The 21428-nt window shown below is 46.5% G+C and overlaps 2 protein-coding genes across 2 annotated transcripts in view; both read right to left on the reverse strand.

Annotated features, from left to right (window-relative positions):
• The window catches only part of LOC143767132 (uncharacterized), a 57809-nt gene extending 55302 nt beyond the window's left edge, over positions 1-2507 (reverse strand). The window contains exon 1 of the mRNA XM_077255155.1: positions 2388-2507. Coding sequence (XP_077111270.1) covers positions 2388-2507 — 120 coding nt within the window. The remainder of the gene's footprint in view (positions 1-2387) is intronic.
• LOC143768300 (uncharacterized) overlaps positions 1-21428 on the reverse strand; it is a 401106-nt gene that overhangs the window by 356365 nt on the left and 23313 nt on the right. The gene's annotated exons all lie outside the window — the stretch shown is intronic.

The raw sequence follows: 21428 nt of genomic DNA on the forward strand, positions 1-21428 counted from the left end.
GTGTGTGGGGGTATGGCGGTACTGTAGGAACATTATACTGTGTGTGGGGGTATGGCGGTACTATGAGAATATTATACTGTATGTGATGGGATGGCGGTACTGTGGAAACATTATACTGTGTGTGGGGGTATGGTGGTACTATGAGAACATTATACTGTGTGTGGGGGGATGGCGGTACTGTAGGAACATTATACTGTGTGTGGGGGTATGGCGGTACTGTAGGAACATTATACTGTGTGTGGGAGTATGGAGGTACTATGAGAACTGTTATGACCTGGTGGTAACGGAGCAGCACTGATATGACCTGGTGGGAACGGAGCAGCACTGATATGACCTGGTGGGTACGGAGCAGCACTGATATGACCTGGTGGGTAAAATAGATCATGGACAAGCTCTGAGGAGGTGGTAGCTTTACTGACCGCAATCCCTAATCCTAACACAAACACTAGAAATAGCCGTGGGACGTTCCTGTCACTCCCTAGACCCCTCGTCACAGCCTAAGAACTAACTACCCCTAAAGATGGAAATAGAAAATTATCTCGCCTCAGAGAAATTCCCAAAAGGAAAGATAGCCCCCCACATATATTGACTGTGACTGGAGAGGGAAATGACAAACGCAGGGATGAAAACAGATTTTAGCAAAGGAGGCCAATTCTGACTAAATAGACAGAAATAGGAAAGGATACTGTGCGGTCAGTATATAAAACCTAAAAATCCACGCAGAGATTACAAAAATAGCCTCCACACCGACTCACGGTGTGGAGGGGCAATTCTGCTTTCCCAGAGCTTCCAGCTAGCCTGAATATTTCATAATGACAAGCTGGACAAAAAGAGACATAACTTTAAACTGAACAGTAAGTACAAGAACTAGCAAGAACTTATCTTATGCTGACATGGACAGGCCATCAGACGAATCCAAGGAGAGGACTGAGTCCAACCTAGAAAAACATTGACAGCTGGCATGAATTACAGACCAGAGCCCTGTTAAATAGCAAGGCCAAGGGAGCCGATTAGTGAAGTCAGCTGCCAGGCCAAACTCCAGGAGCAGCAGTTCCACTCGAAACCAGAGGGAGCCCAAGGGCAGAACTCCCAAAAGTACCATTCACAACCACAGGAGGGAGCCCAAGAACGGAATTCACAACAGAGAACATTATACTGTGTGTGGTGGGATGGAGGTCCTATGAGAACATTATACTGTGTGTGGGGGTATTGCGGTACTATGAGAACATTATACTGTGTGTGGGGGTATGGCGGTACTATGAGAACATTATACTGTGTGTGGGGTTACAGAGGTACTGTGAGAACATTATACTGTGTTTGGGGGTATGGCGGTACTGTAGAAACATTATACTGTGTGTGGGGGTATGGCGGTACTATGAGAACATTATACTGTGTGTGGGGGGTATGGCGGTACTATGAGAACATTATACTGTGTGTGGGGGTATGGCGGTACTATGAGAACATTATACTGTGTGCGGGGGTATGGCGGTACTATGAGAACATTATACTGTGTGTGGGGGTATGGCGGTACTATGAGAACATTATACTGTGTGTGGGGGTATGGCGGTACTATGAGAACATTATACTGTGTGGGGGTATGGCGGTACTATGAGAACATTATACTGTGTGTGGGGGTATGGTGGTACTATGAGAGCATTATACTGTGTGTGGGGGGTATGGTGGTACTATGAGAACATTATACTGTGTATGGGGGTATGGCGGTACTATGAAAACATTATACTGTGTGTGGGGGGTATGGCGGTACTATAAGAACATTATACTGTGTGTGGGGGTATGGCGGTACTGTAGGAACATTATACTGTGTGGGGGTATGGCGGTACTATGAGAACATTATACTGTGTGGGGGGGATGGCGGTACTATGAGAACATTATACTGTGTGTGGGGGTATGGCGGTACTATGAGAACATTATACTGTGTGGGGGTATGGCGGTACTATGAGAACAGTATACTGTGTGTGGGGGTATGGCGATACTATGAGAACATTATACTCTGTGGGGGTATGGCGGTACTATGAACAGAACAGATTTGACGCCAAAGGAAAGGGGTGCGGGGAAGAATCTGAGGTACCAGCTCATGTTAAAGTGCCCGAGGCAGCTGGGTGTGGGGCAGAACCCTGCTTACAGGGCATAATGGGGGCATTACACTGTGTGGGGCCAAGAAAGGGGCCCTGTACTAGGAGAACACTCCGCTCCTCACTTCCTGTCCTCCATAGTTGGCTCGTATGTATCTATTACACTATTACAGGAAACAGAACAACAACGTTATGGTTCTTCTAAAGGGGCAACAACAACCCCAAAAGAGTCTCCTCCGTGCAGAAGGGGTTAATGTCCCCGGCTGCGCTCAGTACTGGGGAATCTCCACATACCTCCACCTGCAGAGCCGCACTCCACAGATATGGCTGCTCTGTGCGCACAGGACCTGTGATGAGGTCACAGGGGGAGGAGTCAGGTGTGACGTGATCATGGGCCTCAGGGAAACCCCTCATCACAGGTCCTGGGTGCACAGAGCAGCCATATATGTGGAGGGTTGTGGTAAATCCCAGTCGGCTGTAGGCCCTGGTCCTTCTGTGCACTGGGATTTCGCTTTCTCACACAGTCGGCTATTTCCCAGTCGGCAGACGGACCAGGTCCTTTAGTGACTTGGATTTCGCCTGCTCTATATAAGAATGCTAGATCCCAGTAGACAGAAGGACACTTATTGTACAACCCCTGGCAAAAATTATGGAATCACCGGCCTTGGAGGATGTTCATTCAGTTGTTTAATTTTGTAGAAAAAAAGCCGATCACAGACATGGCACAAAACTAAAGTCATTTCAAATGGCAACTTTCTGGCTTTAAGAAACACTAAAAGAAATCAAGAAGATAAAATGTGGTAGTCAGTAATGGTTACTTTTTTAACCAACCATAGGGGAAAATTATGGAGTCACCCTGTAAATACCCCAAAATAACACCTGCATCAAATTAGATCTACTCATTATTCTGCATCTAAAGCGGAGTGATCACACCTTGGAGAGCTGTTGCACCAAGTGGACTGACATGAATCATGGCTCCAACAGGAGAGATGTCAATTGAAACAAAACCAAAAAAATTCCAAAACAAAATTATGGAATCATGAAAAACAAACAAACAAAAAAACCCTCCAACACATCACTGGTATTTTGTTGCACCACCTCTGCTTCTGAGGATAAGTTTATCCGAGTCACCAGCCTCAGAAATTGCAGGTTAACAGCAGCTCAGATTAGGCTACTTTCACACTAGCGTCGTACTCGGCCCGTCGCAGTGAGTCGGGCCGACGTACCGACGCTAGCGTTGTCTGCGCCGCACAACGGGGGCAGTGGATGCTGTTTTTCCACACATCCGCTGCCCCATTGTGAGGTGCGGGGAGGTGGGCGGACCGTCGGCACAAAAAAAGTTACATGTAGCGTTTTTTGTGCCGACAGTCCGCCAAAACACGACGCATCCGTCGCACGACGGATGCGACGTGTGGCAATCCGTCGCAATGCGTCATTTAATGTTAGTCTATGGGGAAAAACGCATCCTACAAGCACTTTTGCAGGATGCGTTTTTTCTGCCAAATAACACATTGCGACGGATTGCAAAAAACGCTAGTGTGAAAGTAGCCTTAGAGACCAGGTCAATGCCACACAGAGTTCTAGCAACAGACTCATCTCTACAACAACTGTTAAGAGGAGACTTTGTGCAGCAGGCCTTCATGGTAAAATAGCTGCTAGGAAACCACTGCTAAGGACAGGCAACAAGCAGAAGAGACTTGTTTGGGCTACAGAACACAAGGAATGGACATTAGACCAGTGGAAATCTGTGCTTTGGTCTGATGAGTCCAAATTTAAGATCTTTGGTTCCAACCACCGTGTCTTTGTGCGACGCAGAAAAGGTGAACGGATGGACTCTACATGCCTGATTCCCACCGTGAAGCATGGAGGAGGAGGTGTGATGGTGTGCGGGTGCTTTGCTGGTGACACTGTTGGGGATTTATTCAAAAGTGAAGTCATACTGAACCAGCATGGCTACCACAGCATCTTGCAGCGGGATGCTATTCCATCCAGTTTGCGTTTAGGTGGACCATCATTTATTTTTCAACAGGACAATGACCCCAAACACCCCTCCAGGCTGTGTAAGGCCGGTTTTACACGTCAGTGGCTCCGGTACGTGAGGTGACAGTTTCCTCACGTACCGGAGCCACTGACACACGTAGACCCATAAAAATCAATGCATCTGTTCAGATGTCATTGATTTTTTGCGGATCGTGTCTCTGTGTGCCAAACACGGAGACATGTCAGTGTTCGTGGGAGCGCACGGATTACACGGACCCAATAGAGTCAATGGGTCCGTGTAAAACACGGACCGCACACGGACTGTCTCCGTTTGCAGTCCGTGTGCCGTGCAGGGGACAGCGCTACTGTAAGCCCTGTCCCCCCCACTGGTGCTGAATCCGCGATTCATATGTTCTCTGCAGCAGCGTTTGCTGCAGAGAAAATATGAATAATAGTGTTTAAAATAAAGATCTATCTGCCGCCGCCCCCCCCCCACCCCCTGTACGCCCCCCGCTGGTCAGAAAATACTCACCCGCTCCCTCGTTGGCTGTCGGTGCTTCCTGGTCTGACCGCGGCTTCCACTGTATGCGGTCACGTGGGGCCACCGATTAGAGTCATGAATATGTGGCTCCACCTCCCATAGGGGTGGAGCCACCTATTCATGACTGTAAATGAGCGGCCCCACGTGACCGCATACAGTGGAAGCCGCGGTCAGACCAGGAAGCACCGACAGCCAACAAGGGAGCGGGTGAGTATTTTCAGAACAGCGGGGGGGCGCACAGGGGGTGGGGGGCGGCGGACACATAGATCTTTATTTTAAACACTATTATTCATATCTTCTCTGCAGCAAACGTTGCTGCAGAGAAGATATGAATCGCGGCTTCAGCACCGGATGCTGGTACGTGTGGTACCCAGTGGGCACACGGGCGGCACACGTGTGCCGCAAGTGTGCCACACTGATGTACACAGGAAACGTAGGGTCACACGGACACGGATAATTCCGGTACCGATTGTTTCCGGTGTAACAGGCCAGATTATACCCCCAGGCCAGACTATACCCGGGGTTAAAGTGGCCTAGGCTAGATTATACCCCGGGTATACTTTGGCCTAGGCCAAACTATACCCCGGGGTATAAAATAGCCTATGCCAAAGTATACCCCTCCAGGCCAGATTATACCCCCCAGGGTAAGCTGAGGGAAAGCTGCTCATTCTTCTAGGTCACAGCTCCCCCTCCCATCGGGCACTGCTCCTTTTCAAGCTCCTCCACCTCTGGTGACGCCAGGGATCTCCCTTTCTAAGCCCCACCCCCTCCCTATAGTCACATGTGACATGAAATCTTCAGCCCTGCTCGTGCCAGCTCGTTGTCTTGGCGCCTTGGATATGCTTGGAAAAGGGCTTTGTATACCTAGGGGGCACTGACGAGCACTGAGGGGTGGGTGGGGAACCCCTTTACTGGTTGCTATGGGATATAGCATGATCACTCTATCCTAGCAACACCTTGGATACGCTTGGAAAAGGGGTTTATCTATCTTGGGGGCACCATTGCAGCACTGCGGGTGGGTGGGGAAACCTTTTACTGGTTGCTATGGGATTTTACATGATCACTCTATCCTAGCAACGCCTTGAATACGCTTGAAAAAGGGGTTTATCTACCTTGGGGGCACTCTCGCAGCACTTAAGGATAGGTGGTTAACCCCTTAGGTGGTTGCTATGGGATTTTACATGACCACTTTATCCTAGCAACGGCTTGTATACGCTTGGAAAAGGGGTTTATCTACCTTGGGGGCACCCTTGCAGCACTGTGGGGAAGCCGGGGAACCCTTTTACTGGTTGCTATGGGATTTTACATGACCAATTTATCCTAGCAACGCCTTGTATACGCTTGGAAAAGGGGTTAATCTACCTTGGGGGCACCCTCACAGCACTGCGGGGTGGGTGGGGAACCCTTTTACTGGTTGCTATGGGATTTTACATGGCCATTCTATCCTAGCAACGCCTTGGATACGCTTAAAAAATGGGTTTATCTACCATGGGGGCACCCTCGCAGCACTGCGGGGAAGCCGGGGAACCCTTTTACTGAGGAAGGAAACAGCACAAAAATTCAAAAGCTGACTTAGGCCATAGTATACCCCCGGGGGATAAACTTTATACCAGGGGGTATAAAATAGTTTTTATAGTATTTCTCTAGGCCATAATGTTATCACTTCACTGTTTTTCTCACCCTATTGCTTATTTGTTGAAAAGTGTGCAGATCTGAACTGACAGTAGATGGCGCTGTCCTGTCAGTGCATAGTTAATGATAACTTGTTTTGTATGTTCTCTATGACACCTCTCTGCTCTCTATGACACCAAATCTTTTCCAATTTTGACAACCATGGAAGATCAATTGTATGACCAGCTTTTGAGATTCTACACTGCAACAGAACAAAGGTACCCTCAGTATACCTACGCTGTTGAAGCATTAAGTAATTCTTGTGTATATCACTCAATGCAAATGATTTCATTGGGGTATAATATGAGCTGAGAGGTATAAATTGGGCTAGGCAACTTTAACCCCAGATTAGTTACATAATCTGGCCTGGAGGGGTATAGTTTGGCCTAGGCTATTTTACACCCCGGGGTATAGTTTGGCCTAGGCCAGTTTATGCCCGGGTATACTCTGGCATAGACCAAATTATACCCGGGGTTAATCTGGGACAGGGTTACTTTGGCCTGTTACACCGAGGAACCCTTTTACTGGTTGCTATGGGATTTTACATGACCACTTTATCCTAGCAATGCCTTGTATATGCTTGGAAAAGGGGTTTATCTACCTTGGGGGCACCCTGCTTGCTATAGGGTTTTACATGGTGTAAGTACCTTAGATTGATCATTTGAAATCGCTTAGCAACCAGGAAAAGAGTTCCCCAGCCTCCATGCAATGCTGCGACAGTGCCCCCAAGGTAGATAAGCCCCTTTTCCAAGCATATCCAAGGCGTTGCTAGGATAAAGTGGCCATGTAAAATCCCATAGCAACCAGTAAAAGGGTTCCCCGGCTTCCCCGCAGTGCTGTGAGGGTGCCCCCAAGGTAGATAAACCCCTTTTCCAAGCGTATCCAAGGCGTTGCTAGGATAAAGTGGCCATGTAAAATCCCATAGCAACCAGTAAAAGGGATCCCCACCCACCCCGCAGTGCTGTGAGGGTGCCCCCAAGGTAGATTAACCCCTTTTCCAAGCGTATACAAGGCGTTGCTAGGATAAATTGGTCATGTAAAATCCCATAGCAACCAGTAAAAGGGTTCCCCGGCTTCCCCGCAGTGCTGTGAGGGTGCCCCCAAGGTAGATAAACCCCTTTTCCAACCGTATCCAGGGCGTTGCTAGGATAAAGTGGCCATGTAAAATCCCATAGCAACCAGTAAAAGGGATCCCCACCCACCCCGCAGTGCTGTGAGGGTGCCCCCAAGGTAGATTAACCCCTTTTCCAAGCGTATACAAGGCGTTGCTAGGATAAATTGGTCATGTAAAATCCCATAGCAACCAGTAAAAGGGTTCCCCGGCTTCCCCGCAGTGCTGTGAGGGTGCCCCCAAGGTAGATAAACCCCTTTTCCAACCGTATCCAGGGCGTTGCTAGGATAAAGTGGCCATGTAAAATCCCATAGCAACCAGTAAAAGGCTATAGTCTGGCCTGAGGGTATAGTGTGGCCTGTTATAGTTTGGCCTAGGCTGTTTTACATCCTTAGGTATAGTTTGGCCTAGGCCAAAATATACCCAGGGTTAAATGTAGCCTAGGCCACTTTAACCCTGGGGGGTATAATGTGGCCTGGAGGGGTATAGTTTGGCCTAGGCTATTTTACACCCCGGGGTATAGTTTGGCCTAGGCCATTTTATGCCTGGGTATAGTTTGGCCTAGGCCAGTTTATACCCCGGGGTATACTCTGGCCTAGGCCAAATTATACCCGGGGTTAATCTGGGACGGGGTTACTTTGGCCTGTTACACCGGTACCGGAATTATTTGGATGTGTGAGACTGCCCTAAGGGCTATTTGACCAAGAAGGAGAGTGATGGGGTGCTACGCCAGATGACCTGGCCTCCACAGTCACCAGACCTGAACCCAATCAAGATGGTTTGGGGTGAGCTGGACCGCAGAGTGAAGGCAAAAGGGCCAACAAGTCCTAAGCATCTCTGGGAACTCCACTTTAAAGAAAAATCTTTAAATGAGACGTGAGTCCTAACTTTTGGTCTTTGCTGTATATGAATCCTGTCATGTGATTTTTTGCAGTAATATTGAGCCGCAGACTAGATCTGACATCTGATTACACATTTATTTATATGTGACAATTATACACAAGAATTTTCCCCTTAATCCCAGTGTGTACAATATTCTGCGCCAATCTCATCCGCGTCCCGTTTTATTTACTGGTGATCATTTTTGTAGATCACACAACCACACATTTTTTTCCATGCATGCATCTAGGAGTGCTTTAACCCTCGGGCGATTTTCTGTTTTTTTTCATTTTTTTTCCTTCCCATAACTTTTTTATTTTTCCATCCACATCGCCATTGGGATGTTCTTATTGATACCATTTTGGCGCTGATACCATGTTTTGATCACCTCTTATTTCATTTTATTGTAATGTTGCAGCTACCAATAAAAACGGAATTATGGTGTTTTGAGTTTTCTCTCGTTATGCCCTTTACCGATCAGATTATTTTAGATTTTGATTGGTCAGACCTTTCTGGACACGTCAATTCCAAATTTGTGTATTTTTTTAATGGAGCAAAAGCCGTGTTTTTTTTTTCTTATATTTTTATGATATATGATGTAACTACGTCGTGCGTTGTGAAGGGTTAAATACTATAACTATTGGCCAAATGGACCAGCTCCTTCTGCCCACTTAGCTTTAGCTTGCTGTATATAACGCAGTCCACCAGTGATTCACCAATCTGATGCACTGTAATGATTCCACTGGTTCACTGTCGGACTTCCGTACTACAGCTCGGAGGGTCTGTGATAACCGCAAACTGTAATCTCCAGTGACCTTACCGGTGGCGGCTTCCATGCCACCCTTAGTGTGTACGGCGGACACGGGGAGGGGTCACGTTTTATGAGGTCACTGTGGCTTCTGTATGTATTGGAGCAGGGGATCGTCTTGGGACCTTGATGTGGATTACACTGGACCTTGTGGATCTCATTGGACCTGCAGGTGTTTTTTTTTTGGTAAATGGGTGAAAGAGGGTGTCTGTTTTTATATTTTAATTACATGTGTTTAATCTGCGTTTCTTTATTTTTACTTACAGTGTTAGTAAACGGGGTGTTTCATAGACACCTCTCTATTACTAACCCTGGGATTGATGTCAGCTGGGAGTTTTGACAAATCACAGTTGTAATTATACCTACAGCCCTGGCAAAAATGAAGAGACCACTGCAATATGTCCAGTGTGTCTGATTGTTTTCTTTATAGGTATATTTTTGAGTAAAATGTAAATTGTTCTTTTATTTTATAAACTTCTGACAACATGTCTCAGAATTTCAAAGCAATAAATTTAGTATTTTAGTATTTTTTTAGTATTTTTCTGACAAAGAAAAATGGTCAAAATAAAAGAAACAAAAAACCCCAGTGCTTTCAGACCTCAAATAATGCAAAGAAAACAAGTTCATAATCATTTAGAAACCACAATACTAATGTTTTATCTCAGGAAGAGTTCAGAAATTAATATTTTGTGGAATAACCATGATTGTTAATCACAGCTTTCCTGCGTCTTGGCAGCTTTCCACCAGTCTCTCACACTGCTTCTGGCACAAAAATGTAATCAGTTCTTCTTTGTTTGATGGCTTGTGACTATCCATCATCCTCTTGATTACATTCCAGAGGTTTCCAATGGGGTTCAGGTCTGGAGATTGGGCTGCCCATGACAGGGTTTTGATGTGGTGGTTTCTTAATTTTTGCCAGTTCTGTATATATTACCCCAATTGCCACTGCACAAAAGCAATCAGGAAGAGCTGAGGCAAAGCTCAAGAATTAGCGCTGAGGACTAGTCTTATTAGTGTTATAAATAGTGTTGAGCGATACCGTCTGATACTTGAAAGTATCGGTATCGGATAGTATCGGCCGATACCCGAAAAGTATCGGATATCGCCGATACCGATACCCGATACCAATACAAGTCAATGGGAAACCAAGTATCGGAAGGTATCCTGATAGTTCCCAGGGTCTGAAGGAGAGGAAACTCTCCTTCAGGCCCTGGGATCCATATTACTGTGTAAAATAAAGAATTAAAATAAAAAATATTGATATACTCACCTGTCTGGAGGCCCCTGGACATCACCGCTGGTAACCGGCAGCCTTCTTTGCTTAAAATGAGCGCGTTCAGGGCCTTCCATGACAAGCCGTGACGTCATTCTCAGGTCCTAAGTTCCTAGAATTAGGAAATTAGGACCTGAGAATTACGTCACGGCTTGTGATTGGTCGCGTGGCCGTCACATGAGCGGCACGCGACCAATCAGAAGCTGTGACGTCATGGAGGGCCCTGAACGCGCTCATTTTAAGCAAAGAAGGCTGCCGGTTACCAGCGGTGATGTCCAGGGGCCTCCAGACAGGTGAGTATATCAATATTTTTTATTTTAATTCTCTATTTTACACAGTAATATGGATCCGATACCGATTCCCGATACCACAAAAGTATCGGATCTCGGTATCGGAATTCCGATACCGCAAGTATCGGCCGATACCCGATACTTGCGGTATCGGAATGCTCAACATTAGTTGGAAGGGGCCAATATCCATGGACCTTCACAGCTTTTTTATATCAATTTTTTGGGTGAGTCCACCTATTTTTTAATAACCAGCAAAGAAAAAGCAGACAGCTGTTGACTGATTAATAGGCTGAAAATGTAAATGTTTATTGGGCACTTCTCAGCATAGTAAGACCAGCTCACAGCCAATGTGGTCTCGTACTTTCGTGCTGTAAAATGGGGATAGTTAGGGGTAAAGGTGAAAAATGAAACAAAAAGGGGGTAAGCAGGACAATAGCCCTGAAAACAAATGTGGATAGTAAGATCACTTAAAATAACAGAGAATAAAATGTAACAATAATAATCTTGAAAAAAGAGGCATAGGTCCAAATGTAGGAGGAGGTGTAGTAGGTGGATGAGCTTGAGGCGAATGTGGCGATGAAGGTGAAAAAGGCAGGGGATGAGGTATCCAACAGTTTTTGTGGGGGGTTTTTAAATTTATTTAGGGACAGCACTTAAAAGAACATAGTATAAAATAAAATAAAAAATGAACAATGTAGATGCAGTAGTTGGATGTCCTAGTGGAGGAGGAGGTGGTGTAGGTGGACTGTTGTGAATTCCGTTCTCGGGCTCCCTCCTGTGGTCGTGAGTGGTACTGTGTGAGTTTTGTTCTTGGGCTCCCTCTGGTGGCTTTTAGTCATACGGCTGTCTGTAGCTGGGCTCCAGCTGCCTCGTTTCCTGCTATTCAGGTTTCCTATTTAATTCCACCTGGACCTTTACTTGTTGCCTGCTGTCATTGTATTCAGTACTGGTTCTGATCTCTCTTGGACTTCCCTTGTGACCTGTCTCCTTCTGGGAAGCTAAGTCTTGCTTTTTCTTTTGCTCATCGTTTCCTTGAAAATGTTTCTCAGTATATGATGAGTTCAGTCCAGCTTGCTTATATGTGATTTTTCGCTTGCTGGTAGCTCTGGGGTGCAGAGTTGCGCCCCTCACACCGTGAGTCAGTGTGGGGGTTCTTGTATTCTCTGCGTGGATATTTTTGATAGTGTTTTATACTGACCGCACAGATCCCTTGCTATCCTCTGACTATTTAGTGATTAGCGGGCCTCCTTTGCTTAAACCTGTTTTAATTTCTGCATTTGTATTTTCTCCTTAACTCACCGTTATTATTTGTGGGGGGCTGTCTAAACTTTGGGGTTATTTCTCTGAGGTAAGTGAGGCTTTGCTTTCTCTCTAGGGGTAGCTAGTTTCTCAGGCTGTGAAGAGGCGTCTAGGATTTTAGGAACGCTCCACGGATGCCTATAGTTGTGCGGATAGGATCAGGGTTGCGGTCAGTAAAGCTCCCACATCCCCAGAGCTTGTCCTAAGATTCTGTCTACTTAGCTTGTCAGTTTTTGTGATCCTAACCACCAGGATCATAACAGTGGACCAGCAGTAGGTGGACATTGCGGTGTAGGTAGAAGAGGCAGGGCTGATGGTATCCAACATTATTTTTGTGGATTTTATTTCTGTTCCTTTTTGGTGAGGCCACAAAATAAAATGAATGCCAAATAGAATATAACAATGTCTGGGTGCAGATGGTACATTTGTCTGGTCAGCCAAAGGTACAGACAAGTCCTGTGGACGCCACTCCTGGTTTCTTTTAATGAATGCGAGAGTGCCCACGTTGGCTTTGGACAGGTGGATGCGCCTATGTGTGATTACATCCCCTGCTGTGATAAACACACATTCCGACATTACACTTGCCACAGGGCATGCCAGCACGTCACGGGGCAAGTCAAAAAGTACAAGCCTAGGCCATGTGTCCAGTTTTGAAACCAAAAAGTTAAATGTGCAGAGCCATCACTTAGTACATGCAAACGTGTGAACGTGGACACGTAGTCTTCCACCATGTTGTTATAACACTGGCACCTGGTTGTATAGACCGTGTCAGATGGTGGTGCAGGATGCTGTGGCATGCCGATGAATTTTTTTTCCCGTTAGCCATGCTAACCCTTCCTTTCCGAGGTGGTGCCACAGCTGCGTCCTCCTCCTCTGCCTTGTGTTTCTTCTGTCAGGTGGGAATTCCATCAGTAGTGCCCCTACCAGCATGTGCTTGTATTCACACATTTTGCCATCCTGCTCCAGTGACGGAATTACTACTGGTACTTTGTCTTTGCAGCAGGGATATAGGAGGGTGGCCACCCAGTAATCAGAAGGGGTATGATCTGGGCAACTCTGCGGTCGTTGCGCAGGCACATCAGACTGTATTGGCCCATCCTGCCGTCTTTCTGCTGGAGTCTCTCAAGGCTCTGTCCTGGGGCCCCTACTTTTTTCCATCTATACCCTTGGCCTAGGACAACTCATAAAGTCCCATGGATGCCAGTACCACCTTTATGCTGATGTCCCTCAGATCTGCCTCTCTCACCCAGATGTCGCCTCTCTGCTGTCCAGAATCCCGAAGTGTCTATCAGCCATATCCTCCTTCTTCACCTCTCGTTTCCTAAAACTCAATGTAGACAATATCGAACTCATCTTTCCTCCATCTCGCGTATCCCCCCTACCTGATCTATCTACTATGGTAAATGGCATCACGCTCTCTCCCACACCTGAAATTCGCTGCCTCGCGGTAACTCTCGACACTGCCCTGTTCTTCAAACCGCACGTCTAAACTCTTGCCACCTCCAACTCAAACATATTGCCAGAATCCGTCCCTTCCTCTGCCCTCAACCTACTAAAGCGCTTGTGTATGCCCTCATCATCTCCCGCCTCGACTACTGCGACATCCTCCTCTGTGGCCTCCCCGCTAACTCTCTTGCACCACTCCAGTCTGTCCTCAACTCTGCTGCACGGCTAATCCACCGCTCTCCTCGCTACTCCCGTTTCTCCCCTCTGCAAATCCCACCACTGGCTCCCAATTCCTCAACGAATCCAGTTAATTCTACTAACACTGATCTACAAAGCCATCCACAACCTGTCCCCTCCCTATATCTCTGAACTAATCTCCCCTCACATAATCTCCGATCCTCTCAAGACCTCCTACTCTCTTCCACACTTATTCGTTCCTCACACAACCGCCTCCAATATTTCTTCCCAATATCCTCCATCCTCTGGAATTCCACACCTCAACACGTCCGATTATCCACCACCCTCGATCCTTCAGACGGAACTTGAAAACCTGTCTTTTCAGGAAATACCTACAGCCTACAATAACCATTCTGCCGTCCCACCACCACCAGAGCTGCTGCACCCCCGACCTTCTGTCTCTTCCCCATTATCCCACAGAATGTAAGTCCGCAAGGACAGGGTCCTCTCTCCTTTGTACCAGTCTGTCATTGTAAATTTGTTCACAGTAAACGATATCTGTAATTCTGTATGTAACCCCTTTCTTGTGTACAGCACCATGGAATTAATGGTGCTACATAAATAAATAATAATTCATGCCAGGCTGCACAGAGGCAAAGACAAACTGTTCTCTGTGGGAGGTGTATGGTCTGTGTCCTATATCCTCCCTGCCATGCTCCCGTGATGCCCGTCAGCTACTTTGACTGCCACCCTGTTGTGTTCACGACATGGTGAAGTGTTGTTCCACAGAGCAATTCGCCCGTGCGTGCTGCAGCTGAAACTCCAGTATTGCTTCTGCTCGCACAGCCTCTACAGCATATTCAACTTTTGAGTTCCACCTTGTTGGTATGTCACATATGAGGCGCTGAGCGAGAAGGCAGAAGTGATGCTGCAGTGCAGACGTCGAGCAGCTGCAGGGTGTGAACGCCATAATTGTGCACAGATGACCTCTCACATATGGGTAATTTTTAAGAAAGATTTGCACCACTAAACTTAACACATGTGCCAGGCAAGGGATGTGGTCAAACCAGCTAGGCCTAGAGCTGCTACCAGATTTTGCCCATTATCGCACACCACCAGGCTTGGATTTAGGTCCAGCGGCATCAACCACTCATCAGTCTCTTGTTTAATCCGTGTCCACAGCTCTTGCGCAGTATGGAACTTGTCCCCCAAAATGATGAGTTTGAGAGCAGCCTACTGTCTTTTCCCCCTGGCTGTGTTGAAGTTGCTGGTGCAAGTCTTACTGCTAGGTGATAGAGTAAGCGGAGTAGGAGGCCACATGGGCAGAGCAATGTCCAGCAATAGATGTAGGACATGTGCTAGAACTAGTGTTGAGCATTCCGATACCGCAAGTATCGGGTATCGGCCGATACTTGCTGTATCGGAATTCCGATACCAAGATCCGATACTTTTGTGGTATCGGGAATCGGAATCGGAAGTTTATTAATGTGTAAAATAAAGAATTAAAATAAAAAATAGGGATATACTCACCTCTCCGACGCAGCCTGGAACTTAGCGCTGTAACCAGCATCTTCCGTTCCTAAGAATGGCGCTTGAAAGACCTTTCGATGACGTCACGGCTTGTGATTGGTCGCTGAGCGGTCACGTGACCGCCACGCGACCAATCACAAAGCAGTGACGTCATCTAAGGTCTTTCAAGCGCTTGAAATACCTTAGATGATGTCCGCGGCTTCTGATTGGTCGCGTGAGTGGTCGCGTGACCGCTACGCGACCAATCAGAAGCCGCGGACATCATCTAAGGTATTTCAAGCGCTTGAAAGACCTTAGATGATGTCACTGCTTTGTGATTGGTCGCGTGGCGGTCACGTGACCGCTCAGCGACCAATCACAAGCCGTGACGTCATCGAAAGGTCTTTCAAGCGCCATTCTTAGGAACGGAAGTTGCCGATTACTACCAGGGCGCGTCAGAGGGTGAGTATATCAATATTTTTTATTTTAATTCTTTATTTTACACATTAATATGGATCCCAGGGCCTGAAGGAGAGTTTCCTCTCCTTCAGACCCTGGGAACCATCAGGATACCGTCCGATACTTGGTGTCCCATTGACTTGCATGGGTATCGGAATTGGCGAGATCCGATACTTTGCCGGTATCGGCCGATGCTTTCCGATACCGATACTTTCAAGTATCGGACGGTATCGCTCAACACTAGCTAGAACGCCTTCCTCCTCTGTCCCAGCCTCCACATTTACCCAGTGTGCAGATAGGGAGATGTAACATCCCTGCCCGTGCTTACTGGTCCACGTATCAGTAGTTATCTGGACCTTACCACTGATGGCGTTGCGCAGTGCACACCTGATTTTGGTTGCAACATGTGTGTGCTGGGCAGGGATGGCCAACTTGAAACATTAGTGGTGGATGGGAACCACATACTTCGCAACAGCCACCACCATCAGTTTTTTAAAACAGTTTTCCTCCATCAGCTGGAATGGCAGTGTTTCAAAGGCCAAGAATTGGTAAATGCTGTTATTCAGGACCAGGGCCTGTGGGCGGGTAGTGGCGTATTTCTTCTTTCTCTATGGGGTTTGGGTGATGGAGAGATGAACACTTCCATGGGACAGGGTGGAGATGCTTGGTGACACTGCTGGTGGTGCTGACACATTCTGTCTTTGCGGGTAGGATGTTGTTCGTGAGCTGGATGAAGAGGTCAAGACCGCAGCAGAAGAGGGAGCAGGAGGAAAGCTCACATCTGTCATGTTTTTCAAGGTGTCTACTCTACTGCAGCTCATACTTAGAACTCAGATGCAGGTGGTGCTCAGGTTAAGAAAATGTTAAAAAAAAATCAGAAGAGACTGCTTCATGACTTTGGGCTGATACTGCTTGGCCGATTTGCAAGGTGGTAGAAAGATGCCCACGGTCCTTCAGGTGAAAACTCTGTGCTTTCAGTAGTGGACCCAGTGGAAGGAACTGCAGGCGCTCTCAGCCATCCAATCTAACACAACCTCCACATGTTCTTGCCTCACTATCCATCCAGCGGTGCTCATGCCTAGGATATGGTGCACAACATCCTGTGGACAGCATGCACCAGAGGAACGTGTTTCATGTAGACACGTAACAGGCACAGATCAACTATGTAATCTCCTTGAAGCAGGTACACCTCCACCATGACCTTCATTTGATGCTCTCCTCATGTTCCCCCCAACAATAATTCCCAGTAGAGAAGAGGCTGAATTAGGGCACACTGAACCATGCTTCATTACTGGCAGAGTGCATCAGGTTGTTACGGCATGCTGCACAAGGGTGGTAAATAAACAGTATACGGTAATTGTCTAAATTTTTCTTCAACCCCTTCATGACCTTGGGATTTTCCGTTTTTCCGTGTTCGTTTTTCGCTCCCCTTCTTCCCAGACCCATAACTTTTTTATTTCTCCATCCATATGGCCAAGTGAGGGCTTATTTTTTGCGGGACGAGTTGTACTTTTGAACGGCATCATTGGTTTTAGCATGTCGTGTACTAGAAAACGGGAAAAAAATTCCAAGTGCGGTGAAATTGCAAAAAAAAGTGCAATCTCACGCTTGTTTTTTTGTTTGGCTTTTTTGCTAGGTTCACTAAATGCTAAAACTGACCTGCCATTATGATTCTCCAGGTCAGTACGAGTTCATAGACACCTAACATGTCTAGGTTCTTTTTTATCTAAGTGGTGAGAAAAAATTCTAAACTTTGCTAAAAAAAAAAAATGTGCGCCATATTCCGATATCCGTAGCGTCTCCATTTTTCGTGATCTGGGGTCAGGTGAGGGCTTATTTTTTGCGTGCCGAGCTGGCATTTTTAATAATACCATTTCGGTGCAGATACGTTCTTCTGATCGCCCGTTATTGCATTTTAATGCAATGTCGCGGTGACCAAAAAAAAATTAATTCTGGCGTTTCGAATTTTTTTCTCGTTACGCCGTTTAGCGATCAGGTTAATACTTTTTTTTTATAGATCGGGCGATTCTGAACGCGGCGATACCAAATATGTGTAGATTTGATATTTTTTCATTGATTTATTTTGAATGGGGCGAAAGAGGGGTGATTTAAACTTTTATATTTTATTTATTTTTTTCACTTTTTTTCACTTTTTTTTTACTTTTGCCATGCTTCAATAGCCTCCATAGGAGGCTAGAAGCTGGCACAATGCGATCGCCTCTGCTACATAGCAGCGATCATTAGATCACTGCTATGCAGCAGAAATGCAGGTGTGCTGTGAGCGCCGACCACAGGGTGGCGCTCACAGCTACCGGCGATCAGTAACCATAGAGGTCTCAAGGACCTCTATGGTTACAAGGGAGAAGCATCACCGACCCCCGATCATGTGACGGGGGTCGGCGATGCGCTCATTTCCGGCCGCCCGACCAGAAGCGGTAGTTAAATGCCGCTGTCTGCGTTTGACAGCGGCATTTAACTAGTTAATAGGCGCGGGCAGATTGCGATTCTGCCAGCGCCTATTAGGGTATGTGTCCACGTTCAGGATTGCATCAGGATTTGGTCAGGATTTTTCATCAGTATTTGTAAGCCAAAACCAGGAGTGGGTGGTAAATGCAAAAGTGGTGCATATGTTTCTATTATACTTTTCCTCTAATTGTTCCACTCCTGGTTTTGGCTTACAAATACTGATGAAAAATCCTGACCAAATCCTGATGCAATCCTGAACGTGGACACATACCCTAACAGGCACATGTCAGTTGTTCAAACCAGCTGACATGTCCAGGCTTTGATGCGGGCTCACCGCCGGAGCCCTGCAACAAAGCGGGGCTTCTGACCTCGGACTTACTATCCCGTCCAAGGTCAGAAAGGGGTTAAAAAAAAGTTAGTAAAATATTAAAATTTGAGAATCATCAGTGGTTGATACCCTTTTAAAGGAGAAGTGTAACAATGATTGTAGCCAGCGTTTTGGGCGTCTCCTCCGGTCTCGATCAGGCTCAGTATAGGAGGACGCTTACAGCAGTGGTTACAGAAAGCGCGGCCGTCCTCATCCAGGAGAACGGGAGGATTTGTTCTCCTCATTGCTGAGCTCTCCCTGGTTTATTAATCTTACAGGACCATTTCCAGTTTTCCATATTACAGAATTGTATCTTTATAAATGTCGCACTGATGGGCCGTATGGCGTCCAATGTTTTCTGCTCACACCCATCTGATTTGTCACATCGCAGCTGAATACAGATCTGCCTGGCCTGATAGAAGAACATTGCTCCGATGGCAGCCGACACTTACAGGATTGCCCTCATCTGATTGTTATTCTAACATAAGCGAGACACGAAATGTGAAGAGTCCCATATTATACAGAACAGGCCGTAAATAAGACAAGTGATGCAGAACTATCAATATGGGAGGGGGAAACAGTTGTGGCCAGAAATATTGCAGCAGCTCATAGATAAGGAGGGTGAGGTTTTATTGTCCTGGGATTTAGGTCAGATCCAGGGTTGTGAAGTCTCCAGAAGGTCTGAGGGGAACATTCCTTCATTGATGGAGCAAGACAAATACATGCGTCTCGTGATGAGCGAGTATACTCGTTGCTCGGGTTTTCCTGAACACGCTCGGGTGACCTCTGAGTATTTGTTATTGCTCGGAGATATAGTTTTCATCGCCTCAGTTGCATGATTTACGGCTTCCAGATACGCTAAATACATGTGAGGAATGTCTGTTTGTTAGGGAATTCCCACATGTATTCAGCTTATCTGATAGCCGTAAGTCATGCAACTGAGGCGATGGAAACTATATCTCCAAGCAAAAACAAATACTCGGAGATCACTTGATCGTGCTTGGGAAATCCCGAGCAACGAGTATACTCGCTCATCACTACATGCGACACATTCATTCCAGCTCTGTCACAGGTCGTCAGAATTTTGTAAACCATTAGTACAAAAAAAATAAAAATGTGAATATTGCCTAACATTACAGAGATACATTTTTCCTCTGGAAAATCTGCCATAGCCTGTCCCATCAGTGGTGGCAGCAGCAGTTAGACCCTCAGCGAAAAGCAACTTATGTGTTTTTAAGAAAAAAACAATGATGGATTAGAATAAACAAAACCCCAAACATACAGGTAGTCCGTCTGTATGAGCTACATGTTAGTGCGGATCTGGTCTACTGGTGAGGACTAGGGTTGAGCGACTTTTATTTTTATAGGATCGGGTCGGGTTTCACGAAACCCGACTTTCTCAAAAGTCGGGTCGAGTGAAATCGGCCGATCCTATAAAAAAGTCGGGGTCGGCCGAAACGCGAAACCCAATGCAGTGCAATGGGATACTATGGTTCCCAGGGTCTGAAGGAGAGGAAACTCTCCTTCAGGCCCTGGGATCCATATTTAAATGTAAAATAAAGAATCAAAATAAAAAATATTGATATACTCACCTCTCCGATGCAGCCTGGACATCGCCGTTGGTAACCGGCATCTTCCGTTCTTAAAAATGGCGCTTGAAAGACCTTTCAAATGCTTCACAGCTTGTGATTGGTCGCGGCGGCCCACGTGACCACTGAGCGACCAATCACAAGCCGTGACGTAATTCTCAGGTCCTGTTCTGGTTCCCAGGTACATGAGAATTACGTCACGGCTTGTGATTGGTCGCTGAGCGGTCACGTGGGCCGCCGCGACCAATCACAAAGCCGTGACGTCATCAAAAAGGTCCTTTCACGCGCTCATTCTTAAGAAGGAAGGCTGCCGGAAAGAAGCAGGGCGCATCCGAGGGTGAGTATATACCTAATAGGAATATACTCACCCTCGGATTCTTTCCGGCAGCCTTCCTTCTTAAGAATGAGCGCGTGAAAGGACCTTTCGATGACGTCACGGCTTTGTGATTGGTCGCGGCGGCCCACGTGACCGCTCAGCGACCAATCACAAGCCGTGACGTAATTCTCATGTACCTGAGAACCAGAACAGGACCTGAGAATTACGTCACGGCTTGTGATTGGTCGCTCAGCGGTCACGTGGGCCACCGCGACCAATCACAAGCCGTGAAGCATTCGAAAGGTCTTTCAAGCGCCATTTTTAAGAACGGAAGATGCCGGTTACCAGCGGCGATGTCCAGGCTGCGTCGGAGAGGTGAGTATATTAATATTTTTTATTTTAATTCTCTATTTTACACTTAAATGTGGATTCAGATACCGATTTCCGATATCGCAAACATATCGGAACTCGGTATCGGAATCCCGATTCCAGATTCAGAAGATCGCCGACCTCATGGCCGACCCCACACAGGGGTCGGGTCGGGTTTCATGAAACCCGACTTTGCCAAAAGTCGGCGACTTCTGAAAATGGTCGACCCGTTTCGCTCAACCCTAGTGAGGACGTCTCTGCAGATAGTTTCCCCAATAAACTGCATTGTGTAAACTCAGCCTGATCCACATCCAACTGCAGTTACTCTCCACTAATGTCACCCCGCGCTTTAGAATTATAGAAATGAAAATTCAACTCATAGCTGTCACACTATCTTATTACAAGTCAAATAGTTAGAAATAAAAAAAGAGAAATATATAAATACTAGATGGAGGCCCGATTCTAACGCATCAGGTATTCTAGAATATGTATTTATGTATATAGCAGCTACATAGTATATAGCACAGGCCACGTAGTATATAGGAGCCATGTAGTATATAGAAGACAAATACTACGTGGCCTGTGCTGTATACTATGTGGCTGCTATATACATACATACATATTGTAGAATACCTGATGCATTAATACAGGCCACGCAGTATATAACACAGCTCACGCAATATATAACACACAGCCCGCATAGTGTCTAACACTGGCCACGTAGTATATAACACAGCCCACATAGTATATAACTCAGCCCACATAGTATGTAACACTGGCCACGT

This window comes from Ranitomeya variabilis, chromosome 4, assembly GCF_051348905.1.
Source record: "Ranitomeya variabilis isolate aRanVar5 chromosome 4, aRanVar5.hap1, whole genome shotgun sequence".
NCBI classification, from domain to species: Eukaryota; Metazoa; Chordata; class Amphibia; order Anura; family Dendrobatidae; genus Ranitomeya; species Ranitomeya variabilis.